The following is a 19,492-nucleotide window of genomic DNA, read 5'->3' as shown; positions in this document are numbered from 1 at the left end:
ATCACAAATACTTTGCACCCTCTGTCTGTATTATCGCTCTGTGGTTACAGAGTTTGTGTTATGATTAATTGTAGGGAAATAAACAGAAACAAGCATAAACCTTAACCGATCCCAAAAATTATGTAATATATTAGGTAGAATATAATTTCGTAATTAGTAAACATGCAAAGTCACTCATGAGCTCCTCCACACGCCACTGTAAAAGGGAATGTGTTTCGAAAAAAAATCAGAAGGAAAAGTTTGTGTGGTGCATCCATCATTTTTCCCGAAACAAAAGAGAGAAGGAGCAGAAGAAGTGAGGAGGGAGTCGAGCGGGGCCATGTCACGCCTGTCATTGTGCGGGTGAAATGTGAGGGTCACCGAGGGGCTTTGTGCGTCAGAAACTGTGGGGCCACAACAAAGTCAGTGTGGGGAGTTGGGGGGCCAGGGGTGTTGCACACATTGAATGGGTTAGGGGCCACAGCCGCCTGCCTTTGAGAAGGAAGGAGTGCATTGTGGGCCCAACGGTGGCAGGTCTGCAAGTTCCAGAGTGAGTGAGGGGGCCGGTGTCGGCATGTCTTTGTTGAGTTGAGTCGCACCAGATGAAGAGGGATGATTTTTCGTTCACACACACACGCACACGCGCGCGCACGCAAACGAGCCTGGCCGATACTTTGCTCCGGGGAAGTCATGCGTTTTTTCATGCAATCATACCCTGGCTGAGTGAGCCCAGGCCGGCACCTTTCACAGTTTATGAGTGTGTATTTGTTTTCATGTTTTTTTTTGCGTCAGTCAAGTTGGCCGCATTGTTTCAGCATGCGCTGTTGAAGGGCTTTTCACTGTCGACTTGTAGTTTACACTTCGGGGGGCCTCTTATTGTCGCAGAAAAACCTCAGGCCCCCTGGTTGCATTTGAAAAATAGGGCCGCTGCCATTTCTTCTCTCTCCGTGCGCAGTCGGGGGAAATCACGTTTAATGGCCTTTTACAGCTTGAATTGTTTTATGGTGTTTAATCTGGGTCCGTAAAATAAATCTAAACTAACTCTGGAGCCCTAAACATGCATTTGATGGCAGCCATCACTCACTGGCAGGAGTTGTGAGTGTGACTAAATGTGGTAAATGCCTATCCATGGGAAACATGTTTTTCTCCTCTCGCGATTTCTTTCATCCGCTGTTTAGGGACGCCTACAAAAGTCCGTGACTTACATGGCTATGTTTACGAAAGAAAAGTTGGTGAAGAGTGGCTGCTCGAGCTGTTTCATAATATCTGTCAGGACCGAGAAAGCTTCGAGTAAACCGAAGAAACTGAACTCATCTTTGTGTTTGTTCTCTGTGGTGCTTTTTATGTTTTCGCGTCACCCACTCGTTTGCTGTCTCCCCCCTCTGTGTCTGTGTTTAATGTGAAAGCAGGTGGACGTTTTCTCCCTCAGGCTATAGGTGTAGGTGGGAGCATCAAAGAGAGCCATAATGTATAACTCATTAGTGTCGTGTGCATTTGTTTGGGTGTGAAAGGCTTTGCTGTCACCCGGCCCCTGACGGAGGACATGGTTTGGGTTTCAAAAGTTGCTAAATCCGCCTGCTGGGGGCAAATAAATGAGCTGTGATGAAGAACTCCGAGTCCCCGCTGCAGGGCATGGGTGTCTCCGTTCCGGCTGGTGTTGTAGCTTGCCTGCTGCACTTACATCATCTGCTCCGCCATGTCAAGACACAGCCTCGATGAACTGCTGACGAACGAGGCCGTTCCTTTAGAGTCAACAGGCGAACGGAGAGCTGAGGGTGCGATGTTTTACCGCGTGTGTGGGTTGGTGTATGTTCATTCTCCCTCACTTCACCTACAGCTCAGCTGCTTGCATTCTTTTATGCAAGAGGGATACGTTTGGTCCTGCCCCACTCTGACTGGTTTCATACGAGTCTCTTGGTTTTTTGGTTTTTTTTCCCCCTGATTCTTGGAGATTCAGAGGGAAATCAGACCCTCATCAGTGGCCTGTGACTTGCCCACCGTCCACATCTTGTTTGAGGAGCTATGTAGCCCTGAAAATGGTGAAATAGCGTCTCTTGTGGTTTTGGTTTGAGGGCCTTCCTCCTGGCTGGTCCAGATGCATGACCAAACCAGACCAGGCGCAGCAGCTTAGAGAACAGATTGCCTTGGTTTGAGGTTTCTGGTTCGGGATCTGTGAGTCAAGAAAAATGAGTAAATGGTGTCCTCCCAACCCAGATCGGCTGGGAGGGGGTCGTCTGATCTGGGTGGGTGATCCGGCAGCTCAAAAACCCCTTTTTTCTAAACTGGGACAAGCTCACACCTATTGTAAAGAAACAACATAAAGCATTTCCATCATCCTCTCACAACTTTTAATTCATGTCCATGAATGGAATTGTTTCTTGCAAAAACTCTCCGTAGAACAATCTGGGTCAACTGTGCTTCAGATCGCCTCACCACCCACCTCCAGTCCTCATTCACTGTCATCCTCCACAACAGGCTACAGTGGCCAGCACTCATTACCTCAGCACCTTGGCATGCCACCAGCGCCGTTGCTGATATCGCAGAGCAATTACTCCAGATTTACTACTCAGCGGTCTCCTCTTACTAACGGCCAACTGACTGACCCACATATGTTACGTTTCATTAGTTGAAACTTTATCGACCATACCGGCCGCCTGGCCAACAGGTTGTCACAGCCAGCGTTGTAGTCCACGCGGCGGGCTTTTTTTCCTCATGGACTGTGCTTTTTGCGAATTCCATGAGAGCGGCAAGGAGACAGTTCATGTTGGCGCAATGAATTGGAGGACTGTGTGTAAGTTGGCCTCAGGCCTTCGCTACGTGCGTATGTAATCCTGTGTGGCAAGCTTGGTTTCTGTCGGGACAGGAGAGCACTGTGGGAATGAGAAGGTCCAGATTAGATACAGAAAACCACATTGCCGCCGCTCAGCTTTCATCCTGTGGCTTATCGACGGTATCATCAGTCGAAACGCAGCCTCACATGGAAGACGCGCATGACTCCGTGATCTGTCAGTTTTGGTGATAATACATCTCTATGACTGTGACTCCACAGGCCCACGGAGGGGAACAGGAACAAAGATATGAAGACGCATATCTATCAAAAAGCAACTGGGAGGCAGAGGCCTCTCACCCACACAGCGTCCTGATCGCCGGTTCATGAATAAGTCATAATTCTGATGTGATGTGAAGTGTAAAATACCCCCCCCCCCCCTCCCCCCAACACTCACACAAAACACAGTAAATCCCTGACCTTGCCGAGGACGTGCTGTTTAAGCACATTCCCAGAAGTCTGTTCACTAACCAGCAAACAAGCGGAAAGTGTTCATCAGTCTCAGGATGTAGTGACCTTTCTGCTCTCTCAATCACACTGCAACGTGCACACGCACGTGCGCACACAGGCAGGGCATTCACGCATGCAAATCCCCACATATGCAGATTAGAATCTAGTGCAGAGGAGATATTAGTAGATATATAAGTTATATATCCTTAGGTTATTAATATGTTTTTCGTTGCCCACAAATTACTGCCCTCAAATAAATCTGTAAGTCCTCAGCTTAAATTGTCAAGAAAGTGGTGATCAAAGCTTTACTAGCTCTTTACCTCGACAGAAAAAAAAGTCCCCTCAAGTTTCCATCTCTCTCCGAGGGCAGTCTCTGGTTAGACTACAGAGAGCCATGATGAGGTATAAGTGAAGAGATTTCCTGTAAGTGCAGGGGCAGATCACACAAGGTGCCTGCTGACTGCCTCGACAGGGCATGTTTAGGCTCCATCCCTGTAGTTTAAAGAGGCAGAGCTGCTAATTTGTGGGCATTGTAGTCTTAACAGAGCACCGTGCCTGGGCCTGGATGGACTATAATCAGCCGCATGCATGAGACTCCATGGTGAAACTAAACCTGTAGCCTGGGTGGCTGTAAACAACAACTTGCACAAACAAACATGCATATACAGTACGTGTACATGCTGTGTGCCGGCTCAAAAGATTCACATTTACATGCATGTACTTATTCAGGATGCACACTCATTTAAAAAAAAAAAAGCTACATTACTGTTTTGTAATGGTGGCTATAAATAGTGCTAAAGCACTGTGTGGAGGTGAGCCAGGCCGCGAGAGCGCTGTTGTGTGTGAAAAGCATTGGAACAACTGCAGAATGGAAACTGTGATAACAACAAGGAGCGGCACGGTTTGTGACGAGGTCTGAAATGAACTCGAGGACTGTAATAGAAGAGGGCGCTCCCCAAAACGTCCCCCGAACACATAAACACAATTCAAACACCTGACTACATTGTACTCTGCCTCCTCTCGACGACCATGAAGTAGACGCACAGATGTAAACATGTGTCCTCAGACATTCCTTTTGTACTTTTTTGTGTGAGGGACGACGGTTTATCGACGATATCTCGAATGCGCCCAAGAAGCTGTCGGACGGACACCAATGCTTCCTGTTTATTCCTGTCATTTCCCTAATGGCTGATAATGAATAGCATCACCGCTGTAAGCTTCCTTGTGCCGCCACCCTTACTACACTCAGATCAGTTGCAGCTGAAATACACTCCCTCAGTGTATCATGAAGGTGGGTAATTATACGCAGTCGGTGTCATTTGGCTGAGGGTTTGTGTAATCTCTAATTAGGATGCAACATTGTGGGATGAGAAGTAAGCAAATTTTCAGTCACGTGCCCCTGAAATTCTGCATTGGAGGGAATGAGATTATGCATATCACTGACAAACTCAAGACAACGCAAACCTGTGCACAAACAAGAAGGACAATCCTCCAGGGGGAAAAAAAGAAGCTGTTGTAACGGCAGCATACATACTTGAAAACACAAGCGTGGACTGCAGACATCCAGAAATCCTGCTGAAGTGTTGCAAATCCCCTACCTGCCCCTCAGATGCTGTCACGCTTGTGACTTTGTTATTATGACCCAGTTTTACCCGTCTGTAGTCAACCTCGACGTCGGATGAATCGCTCTTAGCTGCATGAGATAATACTTATTCTGTCGCCTGGGGGCCGTCTGAAGGGTTTGAACCTCACTCAGATCATATCAGACGACGCACAACATCAGTGTTCATTCCTGACAGACGTGGTGGGATGATTTTCTATCCTGGTGAGGAAGGTTATGTGTAACCTAATACCACACTTGTTTTCCCCTCAGGGGCAACAGAGTGACTCGTGGCTCGTGTTGAACTTTTCATCGCCAGTAAAGTGACACATGCAACAAGAATTAGAGTGATCATTTGAACAATCAGCCCCACTGTTATCAGTTTGATCTCTCTTATGGTTCAACCAGCCTCCCATTGATACGAAAGTTATGAATCTATGAGTTGTCTGCATATTTATGTCGCTTCTCCCAAAATCAAAAAAAACAAACTTAAAAAAAACGTACATATCACTTAACCCAGAGTTTGAGATGCAACTGCAACTTTAGGAATAAAGGATTCCATTATTCTAGATAATCCACAAACCTCGCTCACATTCCTCCTGTAGAAGATAGTTCCAAAGAATCCCAATTCTCATTGGATTTTTAAATATATTCCAAACATATTTTCATAGCCTGTCTCCACTAATCAATAGCCACATCTCCGATTTGCTCAGCTGATAAAATGTCAGCAGGGCTGGTGTTGTGACGAAAAAATAATAAACCAATCGGGGCTTTGGAGATGGGACGGGGCATATGGTCTTCTTATGGCACAGCCAGAACGATAACTAAATCTGTGAAAAAATTCCGATTTGTTTTAAGTTGACTTACTGAAGTTAGCTGAGAAGTTAAGTGCCAGACCACAGCTGCGGTTTCTGAGCTGACTAAAAGGGTGACGGATTCCTTTTATTGCTGATTAATTCTAAAGGCGATAATCCCCTCAGGAATTCAGAGCCATGTATCTAGAAATCTGAGCAAATAGAACCATCAGCATGGCTTGAGAGAGATTAGAAAGTTAAAAATTGTGAAACCTTGTCACAATTTTGGGGGGGGGGGGAATACACACAGACTTGGAAATATCAAGACTGACTCCAACAGTGAGATGACCTCGCTGTATTTAACCCAGGTCTTGCATATTTTCCCGTGAGGATCATTGTGCTGGACCCTGACATCCGACGGCCTCGGAGAAACCCCCCGGCTCACACGAGACCTCGGCTGTGTCGGGGCCGGCGTGGCCACGGCAACTAAACCATAACATCGCAACAGTATCACAATCGTTCTGATTGGGACCTACACTCACTTGAATACTGACTCACATGCACACACGTCATCGAGAGGATCGCTCTGAAAAGTACCATCTGTTCCAAATTTGTAATCAACTTTTTGAATGCCGTTGAATAAAGAAGAAAGGAAAATTCGATTTTTCTTCTTTTTTTTTTGTGCTGCAGCGTCAAAAACACCAAGAAAAATGCCGCAGTGGGGCCAATGACCACTCCCTCTCAATCATTTTGTGTATTTCAGAACTGTAATCTACATGATAAACGGAATGATGGCGCTCCAGTTGGTGTCGTGTGTGTGCTTGCCACGGCGCTCGGGATCTGGCATGTGGTTCTGTGTGTTACTGTCAAATGTGGGGTGCTGTAACAGAGCTCTGCGCTGATCTGTGTTGACGGCTGCTCAGCAGCAAAACACACACGGCTCCTGTCATTCTACAGATAAAATCAAACACACAAAGAGCCAGTGATCATCGGGAGAATGACGACAGTGGTAAGCGTTGTCGTCTTTAGCGGAGGGGTTGCGAGTGGGGTGATTCACCGGGACTGTTCCAAACAGACATCTGGAAGCGTTGCTCATGGTGCACTCACTGCTGGCTGTTAGTGAATTTCAAGTAGCACTTCGTGGGAGGAAATCTTGGGTGAAGATGGGTCTATTGGATGACAGTGGTACAAATTGCACATTCTGTGGGGGGGGGGGGGGGTTAGTCAAAACAAGGGAGCTTGGTGATTCATAGCTGATGGGAATCGAGTGGGGTCAACTTTCTCTCTCCCCCTGCCCCCCTCACACACAGTAGTTCCTCCCACTTCTTTTGCATACAGATTCTGTGTGTGTGTCTCTGACCCCTCATCATGTCACTCTTCTGTGTCCGTAGGTCGCTCTTCAGATGACACCATGGCTGAGGGAAGCTGCTTTGGTGCGTTGTAGGCGTTTGGGATGACCAGAGCTGAACCTTTCCTTCAAAGAGGTAGAGGGGGGAAAGCAAAGGAGAAAGAATCGGAGGAGGGAAAACATCTGCTCAGACAGGATAAGATCAGCAGCCCATCTGGATCTGAACAAGGAACCAACTGGACCTTTCTCTTTGTAAGGAAAGGAATTTAAGCTCCCCAATACCAGAGCCCCGTCACTTGGAGGAGCCTTAACAGACTTTGGGGGGTTTTTTTTGCTTGTTTGTTACCGTTTCAGAAAGAGTTAACGCCATGTGCCATGTCATTGTAACGTGCCGCTCCATGCTCTGGACACTGCTCAGCATTTTGGTGGCTTTTGCTGAGCTCATTGCCTTCATGAGCCCTGATTGGTTGCTGGGATTCCCCCGGTCAGACTCCAGCGTGAGCGGGGCGGGAGTGGACTCCGGAGAGTACCGGCCGTCGCTTGGCCTCTACAGCCGCTGCCTTCGCGTCGGGACCCGGGGAGTAGGGGTGAGCTGCGGGCCCTACGCCGGGACATTCGGAGAAGTGGCCAGTGGCTTCTGGAAGGCCGCCATGTTGTTTCTGGCGGCTGGGACGTTAGTGCTTGGCTGCGTGGCCTGCATCTCCATCTTCAGCCTGTGTTTCCAGAGCATCCTGAAGAAGAGCATATTCAACATCTGTGGGCTGCTGCAGGCGATCGCAGGTGAGACATCTACCTCTGTGCGAGTGAATAAGGGAAATCAAACTCACCCAAATTCAAATTAATTTTGTCTGGGGTTTATTTTTGGCATTTGAGTCAAGACTGTACATGGGTAAAGAGGAAACATAGGTCTTCAGCTGGAATCAAACTAACCACAAGGCCATAATACACTGTATCAATATTTTATACTGTATGCAACTTACTCAAAGGACTTCATATAAAATGTATAATTCAAATGATTTGAATTATCTACTTCTTTATCCTTTAATTTCCAATATATCTTATCCATCAACAACGGAAAAAAGCTCAGGACTCATTTGTTCTGACATGTTAGAATTGTGTAACTTTATAATAATGTTATCATTTATCCAAACTAAACGAAAACAATGTGCTTGTTAACTGGGGACAACACAAACCAGATGAAGAGCAAACTAAAAAAAAAAAAAAATCAGACCATTGTGTTCCCAGTATTGTCTTTACTTCAGACCTCTTTTGCAGAAATTATAGCAAAAAATATTTATATGTGTATATGTATATATATATGTATATATATATATACATATATATATATATGTAAGCGTATTTCATAAAAAAGTATATACAGAGATTTGCCGCTAAAACAAACACACAAACAAAAAATGTACACTCATGTTTTTTTGTTTTTTTCTTCCTCTGGGCTGAATCTCACTTGTTGCCGAAGCTCATTTTAATGGTGTGGGATGTACGACATATGGTCTATAGTGTTTACACTTCTCATGCAAGCAGGTTTCTGTATGTTTTATAATCTTGCCACAACCTGGAGGGAATTTCCGTGTAGCTTATGAGTTTACAAGGTGAAACATCTGAGTTTACAAGTTGGCAACATGTACTGGCGTTCCATTACACGTTCCATTTTCCCTAATTGGAGTTCAGATATTCCAACCAAGTCTTTCTGCATGTTTCCTTCAACAATGGGCTCCCACAGGTGTGTTCTGGGTAATCTGCCATCATGTGACCTCACTGCAAGGGGCCGGTCCAATTGGACCTTTTCTCTCATCATCAATCAAATGCTTGTGAAAAATAAATTGACGTCTTCTTCACCAGAGCTGAGTCACCACGTTCCCAGCTGCATCATCATGATCTGTTTGTACTTTTGGCCCCAGTGTTTACACGTACGTGACTAACCCCCCCCACGTGTCATCGTCTGCTCTCCCTCCAGGCCTGCTGCTGATGGTGGGCCTCATGCTGTACCCCGCCGGTTGGGGTTCAGAGAAGGTGATCAGTTACTGCGGCCCCGAGGCTTCGCCCTTCAGGCCCGCGCTGTGTTCACTCGGCTGGGCGTTCTACGCGGCGATAGGGGGAACGCTGGCAGCCTTCCTGTGCGCCGTGTTGTCCGCGCAGGCTGAGATCGCCACCTCCAGCGACAAGGTTCAGGAGGAGATCGAGGAGGGGAAGAGTCTGATATGCCTGCTCTGAGCCTTCGGCAGCATCGGGACATCGTCCATCGGTGTGATCTAGAGTGATGTTCTTCGTGATAGCCTGAATAAAACTAGCTGATTGTTGAAAACAAACAAGGTTTGGTAACGGCTTTTTGAAATAGTGTGGCCTGGTGTTGCCGAAGCCTACCTGATGCTAAGAACATAACCCATACACTTATTCAGTTTTTTCTTTTCCTTTCCTTTTTCATTCCTTTTAAAAAAAAAATTTTTTTTTAACCAAAATACTGTTTATTTTTGTAATAATTCTTCCCTTAAACAAACCACTGTACTAGAATAGCAGGAGATATGTGTTATTGTTGTGGACAGATTAAACGCTGCCAGTAAAACAGTGTGTAGGATTGTAAAGTCATTACAATGTTCATTTACACGGTTCACCTGCAAAACCTCAACAAACCACTGAACACTAGCAGATGTGCCCGCTGAAACGCCCAACAGCGCGTGTGTGTGTGTGTGTGTGTGTGTGTGTGTGTGTGTGTGTGTGTGTGTGTGTGTGTGTGTGTGTGTGAGAGACTTTAACTGTTGAGGTTTTAATGCCCACATGCTCTGATTCTGTGGCACGGCAGGACAGTGGGATTCTCTCGCTAGACATGTCACTTGAGGGATTGTTCACTTCAAAGAAACTTCCTCCAGTCAAATGGATTTTTTTTTCCCTGGATCTTTTGCAGCTTAATAACTGACAGAGTGTGTGCATAGGAAAAAAAAGAGAAAAGAACAGAGACTTGCCATATGTTTCGCCGTGTCGAGCTTCCATGGGGGCGGCTGGTTTGCTCACAGCGAGATAAAGCCGACTGCACCGCATCTTATCAGGAGCTGAAGAGAACCATGCACATGAGATCTGGCTTTGGAAAGTGATCCAAGACATAAAACAGTAGGTGGAATTTCAAAAGGCCTCTGTTGAGCCTTTGGCAGACAAAGGCAAAAACTCCCAATGGATCACGGGAGCTGCCACGTCAGTGTGCTGTGGACTGATTAGGGCAGATCTTAGTTTCTTAGTATCTGATGTTGTTTTTTTTGCACTTGGCCCTGCATTCATTTCACATCGCTACATAAGTCGCTGTAAATGTAATATGGTTCATATGATGCTGTGCTTTTATTCATCGTAGATGAGATGTGCAATAATTGAACGGTGGTTTGCTTTGCTGTGGAGAGTCGAGTGGACCGAGAGACGAAATCGTGCCGTGGATTTGTATCGAGGAGTGTTTCTCATCTCGTCTGTGTTTAAATTAGTGTTGACCGTCCGCTGTTTTTGTTACATTAACAAAAGGGTAACGGCATCTGTGGCACGTTTGTGTGATGCTACTTGTATGCAAGGTTGATATGTGTGAATAGAGATACAGTCTGTACTTAAATAAACCAGGCCTCCTTTAGTGAATCTATGTGGTGACTGTGTATTATCTTCTCTACTGCTGCTACTTGGTATTTTTCTCATGGTAAATCCCAGCCTCCTGAGGAAACACTGGGAAGTTCGTCAGGTTTACATCTGAGCAGTATGACAAGATTTTTTTTTTAAATTAAATATTTATATAATATATAAAGTTTTACTTAATCAGTCTTCTTAAAACTGAAAATTGAAGATTATAAACAGAGAGCATCAACGTTTTTCCTGAGAGAAAAATTTCAGCTTACAGTAATAATGATAATCCTTTCATTTGAAATTTGGTGTTGGTTTTTAATAGGCCGGAGAAAATGTTCATGGTTTTCTGAAATTAATCCTCAAACATTTCTTTATTTCATGTTAATACCATAAATATACAAAACTCAAACTATTTCACATGCGACAAAGGCCAGACAAGAGTGCATTACATTTCCTTTTTACACGTGACTGATAGTGGGGATCAAATTTTTTTTTTTTTTTACAAAATATACAAGTGTCCCTTTTCAATGAGTTTCTTTCTCTGATTCAGTTAAATAACACGGTCACAGGTCAAACACACAGTTTTGTGTCAGCAAACCTCGACAAAACACATTCTGTGCTGCAGACCCGCTCGTCAAATACATCTACAAATTACTCACTGAGGCATGGCGTCATACAACTGCTTCAAACTATAGATACACGGAAAACACGTGGGTGTGTGCAGCAAAGATAAGTTGCGTAATACTATTAGGGAAAACATGGCAAAGGTACCACTAACCAAGATTTAAAAACAAATCTATATGGACATTTGGTAGATCTCTCACAGCTTTTCAGGACATGGAATAACACTTGAGGGAGATTTTGTTTTTCCTTCCTACCAATCATAGACACACCTTCATATGCACAAGCACAGGATCAAGTCATTGGACACTTTTTTAAATCTAGCGTATGCTATGATCATGTCATTAAAAAACACGCACAAACATTAAACATAATGTAAAATCAAACCAAACAACTTAAATTACGCCATAAATAAAAACATGTTTTTTTTCTTTTGCACTAAGTTGTAACGCAAAACAAGAAATGTGCAATGAATTATATAACAGGACATTTCCAAAAATAAAAACAAAAACAATGCTGCCAAGATGTGGGCTTTACCATTTCATGACGACGTATTGATCTCCACCTTGGTAGAACTCACAGGAGTTAGGATGGTACACGTTTGTACTGGAATAACAGCACTACCAGTCGCCAGTCGTCTAGTCGTACACATCCTCAGACACTCACACACACGTAACCCGCGACCATATTTCACATCAACGACAGTAGTCTGTACAACTTGGCGCTGAATAACACTTGTTATCTTTGTTTATAAATTAATATATCTTAGTGATATCACTGGATGTGTGTCACATCCAATCCTCTCTTCTCTTTAAGTTCTCTTCTGGCTACTGACTCATCTGATGCCAGAGGAGAATCAGTGGACTGGCTTTGTCGGCCTGTTAAGTGTCAGTGTTTAACTATTTTATGCATACAGGATAATCTCAGGAAACAAATCATAGCTTTATCAATGTCCAGGTCATCTCCAGTGAGAAAAGGCAGGTCACTTCTCTCATGTTATCACTATGTTATGGTTGGTGTCCTTTTCGACAGCAGGAGGCCACCACCGAGCGGCTCTCGGATTCATAGCAGCGTTAGTGTGAAGGGGCGACAAAAACCCAACTGAGGGGGAGCCACACAGTTAATGTCACACATACATTAAACATAAAGATGTAATTATAATTTCTCAGGTCTTCTCCCCTTTTAGTTTTGCTGTGACATTTGTGTTAAGAAGCTGGTGACCTGCTGACCTGGGTGTTTTCGGTGCGTCTTCACAAATAGATCCAAACATCGTCAATCATTCACACAGCCACTTAGACATGCAGGAACTTTACAGCTCGCTTCACGCAGACACTGATGGAAAATAAATAGGTAGACATTTATTCTCCCAGACCAGCTACCACCCTGTTTCCTGAGGCAAGGCTGGCAGGAGAACAGACAGAATGGCTTCTACCTCGAGTGTGCTAAACATGCATGCCGTTTTCATGCCGTCAGATCTTAGTAAGCTGCAGAGATGCCGACCCAGCCGGCTCTGCATGTCAGAGGCGCACACAGAGAGGGAAACGTTTCAACTGACGGGCGTCAACGGAGCTCTGGGGCTGTGGACAGGTCCTTGGATAAGAACGTACACATGTAATCCTCTTTATAAGAATTAAGTTTTACCATAATGAGAATGGTATAGTCTTAAAGATAAAAGCACTGATATAGTACAATGGAAAAATTCATCCTTTCATATCTCTACGATCAAGCACTGGATTATTAAAAAAAAAATAAAAATGTCAGAACCACAATTTTCTAAACGTGAAGTACACCTTCACACAGCCACAGCCATTCAGACATATACTGTACTGTCAGGAAGTGACCAAGAAAACAGACTTGTGTGCAAAACACCATGATCAGATTATCACTTTTCATGACTGTATACTGTTTAAAACAGACAGGAAGCTGTTTGGAAGTCAATAACGTGACAGAAAAATAACACATAGCTAGAGAACTGTCATGTCTGCCCTGACCTGGGATCACCTCAGCGGGACAGAGGGACGAGGGAAAGCAAAGGAGCGAGTGGGAGAGTGGGAGAGATGAAATCCCACACACTCGCAGCACACTTTAAGTCACTAAGTGGATGTTTTCAAGGGATGTGAGCAGACAAGTCACCTGACTGGAGAGCAGACAGGCTGGATGTAGAAGAGTTTTTACTCAAGTGAGGATGGACAGCTCTGGGCAACTGACTATTAATTCCATTCTTTTTTAGCAAAGTGTGCCGGGCAATCGTAGCATTACAACATTCATAATTAAAATCAATTTGATCTGAGAATCAGCAAGGGCCAGAGCTGTGCATCTCCATCTTTTCAGTGTGAGTGTGTATGTCTGTATTTGTGAGCATGAGTGCAAGTGAGCGCGCGAGTGTGTCAATTTATGGTTGAGCCTTGAAGGCCCCACGAGCGGCGTTGGTTGCAGCATTAGCGGCAGCGTTGGCAGCTGCCGTCTGAACGGTCTTGTTGGACATGACTCCAGTTGCAAACTCCTGCTGAGCCTTCTCAAAGCTGGCACCAGTGGTACGATAGAGCGCGTGCACCTGGAAAGAGTGGGAGGGATCATCAGCTGGAATCTAGTTAAGCGATTCAAAAATACCGCAAGACTTTTGACATGGCATTGCATGATTCGGGCAGATATCTTACTTCCTGTCTAATCACATCATTAAGATTTGGCCCAGCATTGGGAATGAATAATAATGCCACACAGGATCCTGTGTCTTTTTGACACATTGCTGGTGCCTGCATTGACTCACATTTGACCCCAGAACAGCCAGAACACGTTGAGACAGATTCACTGAGGTGATAGGCAGATATGAAGAATATATCGGCAACTGGAGCATTATTTATAACATCTCAGCAGACATGTTCAGAGTGATTTGTGATTGTGTTTACCTTTTTAAACATAATGAGCGAGCCCACAGAGAGTGCGGTGAACAGAGCCGCAATCAGTAACATGATGATGCCCACTGGGATACTGGTGTTCAGCCCAGTTAAAGCAGTAATCCAGCCACTGAAAGAAAACAAAAATACAATGTGAATGAACTTCAACCCACACTCACCCAGGTACAGAATGAGTAAAATAGCGATGATCATAATACTGACCATGTTCCCCAGCCGGTGATGCCAATAGTTTGCAGAACGTGGACCCCAAACTGACAGATATAGACGAAGAAGAAGACAAAGAAGCGGAATGAACTGTCACTCCTGTTGTGGAAATAAAGAACACGGTAGTGAGGGACAGCAGCAAGGCATCTCTTCCACTGTGTCACCAGTTCACCCTCCATCAAACATCAGTTCCTCTCTACTTCCCTCACAGAAAAGATTCTTGAGTGTAAAAAATGGCCCTTCTGTAATGCCAATAAGTAACAGGATTTACTTTTTTACTAGTTTCAAACCTAGAACAATTACTTCCTTGAAACCAGACCAATCAGTGAGCTCATGTTCATTCATGCTCGTTTGTTTTTATTCGTGCAAGTCTGGCCCCCCCTGCTGTGCACACGGATTTCCATCCGTCCTGAAACAGGACAGACCAATCACAACAATTTATCTAAAAATGGGGTGGGTTTAATATGATGACTTGACAGAGGAGCGCCACTCAACTATCTTCGTTCACAACCGAGATGGCTGCTGCTTATGTGGAGGTCAACACATAATGGTTGTCCACAAAGACCTGTGTCTGCTTCAGTCTACTGCTACAGAAAGGCAGTGTGGTTTTATTGTATGCATCTTCCTACCTGAATGCCCCGTAAAGCGGTCTGTACCAGCAGACAAAAGAGCAGGGGGTAAACAGCAGAAACCATAGCATCGCCAGACCAAAATCTACACCACGCGATGCATCCACACAGAACCAGGCCAGGCAGCCAAACATGTTCACAAATAGCGTGCCTGCATGAACTGGAAGAAAAACAATAAAAATAAGGAACTTTAGTGTCACTTGAATAGCAGTACAAATTTAATACAAATATATTTTCTAATGTGCTTGCATCAAAAGATCAGACAAATGTGTTTCACTCAAAATTCTGTATGTTAATTGATTATTCTGACGTGAGCTGCAGCGCAAGTGCGATATATGGGTTTGTGTTGTAAACCCACATGCTCTGGGGACGGTGTTAGAGCTGTGACAAATGATTTGTGGATTTCCTTTCCTGTTTTTATCCAAGAGTGTGGTCTTTCATTTTGAGATCATTAATCCCTTAATTTTACATTCAGTTTTGTAATGCTTTCCCTGCTTGGGTGCAAACAACAACAGAGTGAGGAAAATTATTCAAACTGATTGCTCTCAAAATAAAATACCATGTTCTTGGCTGAAGAGACTCCAAAATGATCCACTTACAGATCCAAAGGTTGTACATGATCTTGACCGTCTTCTGGAACTCAACGGGAATGTCCACTGCAATATCATGGTAGAAACATGGGCCAACGGGGAACTTCTCTGGCAGCGGAGGCCAGTTGTTCTTACGCCCTGTGTGGAAAAAGACAACAGGGTTTGGATGATTAATAAAGAATAGGATCAAGAGGTTTCCTAGTTTGTGCATGTCTCGGAAAAAAACTAATAAAATACAGTAGACTCAAACAATTACAATCAAAAAAGTTGCCTGTGTCTTAGCTTTTTTGGTAAAATCTCAAGCAATGTGATCACTATGTATACTGATAAATAATAGTAAATTTGAGTAAGACAAGGGTATAAGTGAACTGAAAATGTGTCTATTTTACCGCAAATAGCCTGGAGTGCATTGGAAATGGCCTAGATCTTTTGACGACACTAAGAACATTCATAGTCATTTCTTTCTTTTTTTAGGGCCCGAGCCAGCATAGCTGGGGAGAACCCTATTGAATCTGTAATTTGTTGTTGTTTTTTTTTCTCAGCTACTGTTCTGAGAATGATCTGTTTTGGTTGTTATAGCTGTTGGGGCTGATTTCTTGCCCTTGTCCTGTCTTGAGGATACTTTGGGGAATGAATTGCATGGACTTGGAGTAGCCAAGTATGGAGTCAAAACTTGAGCAGGCAAAGTTCTAACTCTCAAGTACACAAGTTCAAACTTGGCGTAGTCTTTGTTGAAAAAGGCCTTATTAGACTCACAGAGATTTACTGTTCAGCACAAATGGATTGTCATGCCAAATGATGTTGTTTCCCTTGTAGCACATCTACTATTTGAGCCTTATCAACATTATCATGAGTCTAATTGGTAATGACTACTGGCTGACTGAAGGTCTGACTGACCGGCTCCGTGGGACTGTAGCTCTCTCTCCCGACGATCGAGCTCTGCTGCTTTCTTCTCCAACTCCTCCTGCCTTCTCAACAACTCAGCCTGTGCACGGGCTTGGTCCTAACAAAGACACAGAAATGCTCTTGAAATTCACCACCTGGCATCTGACAGGAGTTATGATATCCAATAAGGTGAGTATTGAAAGATATTTTCCACTCAGGTAAGCTTGGGTGTGTTAGTTTGAGAAAGAAAAAAGGGGTTAGGATTGGAGACGCAATCAACTCCTGCTGTCAACTCACTTGTCTCCTTCAGTTAGAACTGAACTAGCTCTAAAATAGTACTGTAAAGGGAAAGCTACAAGTGGGGAAAAGGTATTAAATGGATTCACACTATTCAAGATGGTGACATGAAGGGTGCAGGAGACATCAGATGAAAAACTGTACCTCATTACGCCGCAGCTGGGCCATGAGAGAACATACGAGTATATAAAGAAAAGGTGAACCAGAAGAAAGGACAGAGTCTGTAAAGTGTTACAGTATTTTGAATACAAATTTTGAGAGCAAATATTGTCAACCTAGCCTGGACAAATAATTGTAAAAGAAAAAACAGTTGCAAATTCATGTATATGAGTATGTTTGTGTGTAATGTACCTGGGTCTGTTGCTGTGAATAAGCTGGCGGCTCTTCAGTGGGCTTCATGATGGCAGGTTGTGTGTTCTGAGAAGGGGCTGGAGCAGATTTGGGGGCATTTCCGGGGGTTGCCTGTAAGACAGCACAGACCTACTATGTTAATATATGTGCAACCAAAAGACAGACCCTGAAACCAAACTGTAATTTGGCCACAGTCATATTTTGTCAGTGAAATCCTCTGTGACTGAGAGGTAGAGGAAGAGAGGAAGAGACAATAGGATCAAATGAGGTCATTGACTCAGAAGCACACAAACACATGCACGCCCACTCTCATCAACAGTGATGCTACTTGTGCTGACCGTTCTGGCGTCTGTGAAGGGGTTATATTCCTCCAGACCACCAGGAGGGGCAGACTGGGTCACCTGCGTCACCGAGGGATCCTACAGGACGGAGAGGGATTCAGGGGTTAAAAACTACAACCACAAAATCAATGGCTTTGGTAAATGTTGCTATTTTTAACTACCTATACTTTGTATGAAGAACTACAGTCAAACACATTCACTGGGTGTAATAATTCTCAAGTTCTGACCAGTTGTGTTGACAACAGGTAGGGCGTAAACAGAGAGCAGGATGTGCATGCAACACAATATTATTAGGGTTACTATATGCTATTTGACGTGGTCTTTCTAAATCTTCTGGTCATTTCAAACACTAAACATGGGATCGGGTGCAGAGGGAACTGGAAAACACTACGAACAACCTGTTTGCATGACAGGACACTAGCCTATGGTCGTTTTGGGTGGCCCACCATGTGCCATGAAGACCCCAAAATCGGCAACTTGACTCCGCCCACCCTCAGGTAGAGGGGAGGGACTCAAAATTTGAATCACCTGCACAGGTGAGTCAGCCGTTGGCAACACCTGGTCTATTGTTCAAGGTAGGACGGCTAACGGAAGAGAGGACTTCACATGTGACTGACTGTTGGGGCACAAATAAACAGCTCGCTGACCGCATCTGGCCTACAGTGAAATGGATGCTAGCTGTAAAACAAACAAATATCATCTGACCTATTCGTATTTTCAACGTTGAAGTAAATGCTCTTCCGTGTCGCCCACAACTACGATGAGCAGAGGCTTAGGTATTATTGTCGATATTCTGTGCGACGTACATGAGTTCAGTGTGTCGAATGAATGAAAGGCAGCTGCAAGTGTCTTTGTTCTAAGTTTGCATACTCGTTAGAAAATCGAAGCCTCGGCGGCAACGTGCCCCGTGGTCCGTCGTAGCTGCCTTTACGATCCTCGAAAGCCATTTTGTGTGTAAGTGATGATATCAATAATGCCAATGATGATTAGCTCGGTCTGCTAGCTAGCCGCATACCCAGGGAAACCTCTGGCTAGCTGTCAAGCTATTGGCTAAGACCGCTAGCAGGGATGCTAACGTCAAACTGGGTAGCCAAGCGTACGTTAGCCGGCTAGCTAGCTACAAGTTGGCTACCTGGAAGGGGTTGCTGAAGTCCGGGTCTGCGAACGGGTTGCTGTCAAAGTCGGACATTGTTGCGCCTCTCTAATAACAGTTGAGTGTGCGGAAGAGCTCCCCGGTCCTCCAGGGAAATGTTCGGTGCTTTTGATTTGACTGCCTCTTTTCTGCTGCCCGCAGTCTTCCCCGCCTCCCGCTGATGGAGACCCCTCGCTTAGCAGATTAGCGTGTAGCAGAAAGATGGCAGGAGGAGAGAGGAGAGGAGAGGATGCGCGATGACGACAGACCGCCCCTACGTCGCCGTTTCAGCACCGCGGACAGCATGACGTCTGTACAGGTACTGTAGATCTGCACACGTTACTGCACACGTTTCTTTCATTGAAAATCATATTTTATATTTTGGAGACTTGAATACTGATTATTACGTTTGCAGCGATATAAGTAAGCCATTCACTCAGGTCAGGTTGACACACTATGAGGCTCGATGTTGTTTCCCTGTAGAACTCTATGCTCCATCTTCCACCATCCTTTGAATTGTTCATGTATCTTCATCTTCCTCGCATCTTAGTTTCCATCAAGTACATCGCACACGGCATTACATAGCAGCTTCCTTATTTAACCCAGAGACACAACAAGCTACTGCCTGACCCTGTGTTTTCATAATATACTGTTATGCAAATAGGCAAAAACCATCTGATAGTAAATGAACCTAAGAGACTTTGCCTGGTTGGAATTTTTAGGCCTTGATTTGAGAAATGTGACATGTTTTGACACATCCCCATCAAATAACCCTCAGCCCTAAGGGCTGTGAGATTTTTCCAGGTGTGATTTTTTTCCATTTACTTTGTGTTCATTTCTGTAACTAAGCTGTGGATAGTTGAATCAATCTCCTCCACTTGATGATTATGAGGATTATGTTAATGATGATGGGGATGATG

General features: G+C 44.5%; 3 protein-coding genes across 5 annotated transcripts in view; 2 read left to right on the top strand and 1 right to left on the bottom strand.

Annotated features, from left to right (window-relative positions):
- The window catches only part of LOC118314210 (LHFPL tetraspan subfamily member 2a protein-like), a 13,330-nt gene extending 2,705 nt beyond the window's left edge, over positions 1-10,625 (top strand). The window contains exons 2-3 of the mRNA XM_035640482.2: positions 7,042-7,778; positions 8,974-10,625. Coding sequence (XP_035496375.1) covers positions 7,367-7,778; positions 8,974-9,230 — 669 coding nt within the window. The 5' untranslated portion in view covers positions 7,042-7,366 and the 3' untranslated portion in view covers positions 9,231-10,625. The remainder of the gene's footprint in view (positions 1-7,041; positions 7,779-8,973) is intronic.
- Positions 10,626-10,959: 334 nt separating this feature from the next.
- LOC118314334 (secretory carrier-associated membrane protein 1) lies at positions 10,960-18,790 on the bottom strand. 2 transcript variants are annotated; one of them, XM_035640720.2, is made up of 10 exons: positions 18,573-18,790; positions 17,438-17,518; positions 17,100-17,210; positions 16,893-16,907; positions 16,464-16,569; positions 15,576-15,704; positions 14,977-15,136; positions 14,345-14,446; positions 14,135-14,252; positions 10,960-13,782 (listed from the first exon to the last, which is right to left on the bottom strand). In XM_035640720.2, the coding sequence occupies exons 1-10, from the start codon at positions 18,627-18,629 to the stop codon at positions 13,621-13,623; spliced, it is 1,041 nt and encodes a 346-aa protein (XP_035496613.1). In that variant the 5' UTR covers positions 18,630-18,790; the 3' UTR covers positions 10,960-13,620. The 2 variants fall into 2 exon arrangements, with proteins under 2 accessions (XP_035496613.1, XP_035496614.1); XM_035640721.2 differs by lacking the exon at positions 16,893-16,907 and having other exon boundaries at positions 18,573-18,787.
- Positions 18,756-19,492, top strand: part of LOC118314335 (homeobox protein orthopedia B) — a 55,140-nt gene continuing 54,403 nt past the window's right edge. The window contains exon 1 of one of the 2 annotated variants that reach the window (XM_035640724.2): positions 18,756-18,891. The gene's annotated coding sequence lies outside the window, so the exon portion shown is untranslated. The remainder of the gene's footprint in view (positions 18,892-19,492) is intronic. The other variant, XM_035640725.2, reaches the window with a different exon arrangement.

Source organism: Scophthalmus maximus, chromosome 19 (assembly GCF_022379125.1).
Source record: "Scophthalmus maximus strain ysfricsl-2021 chromosome 19, ASM2237912v1, whole genome shotgun sequence".
NCBI lineage: Eukaryota > Metazoa > Chordata > Actinopteri > Pleuronectiformes > Scophthalmidae > Scophthalmus > Scophthalmus maximus.
The sequence above is the reverse complement of the archived record's forward strand: the minus strand, read 5'-3'. Positions and strand labels throughout refer to the sequence as shown.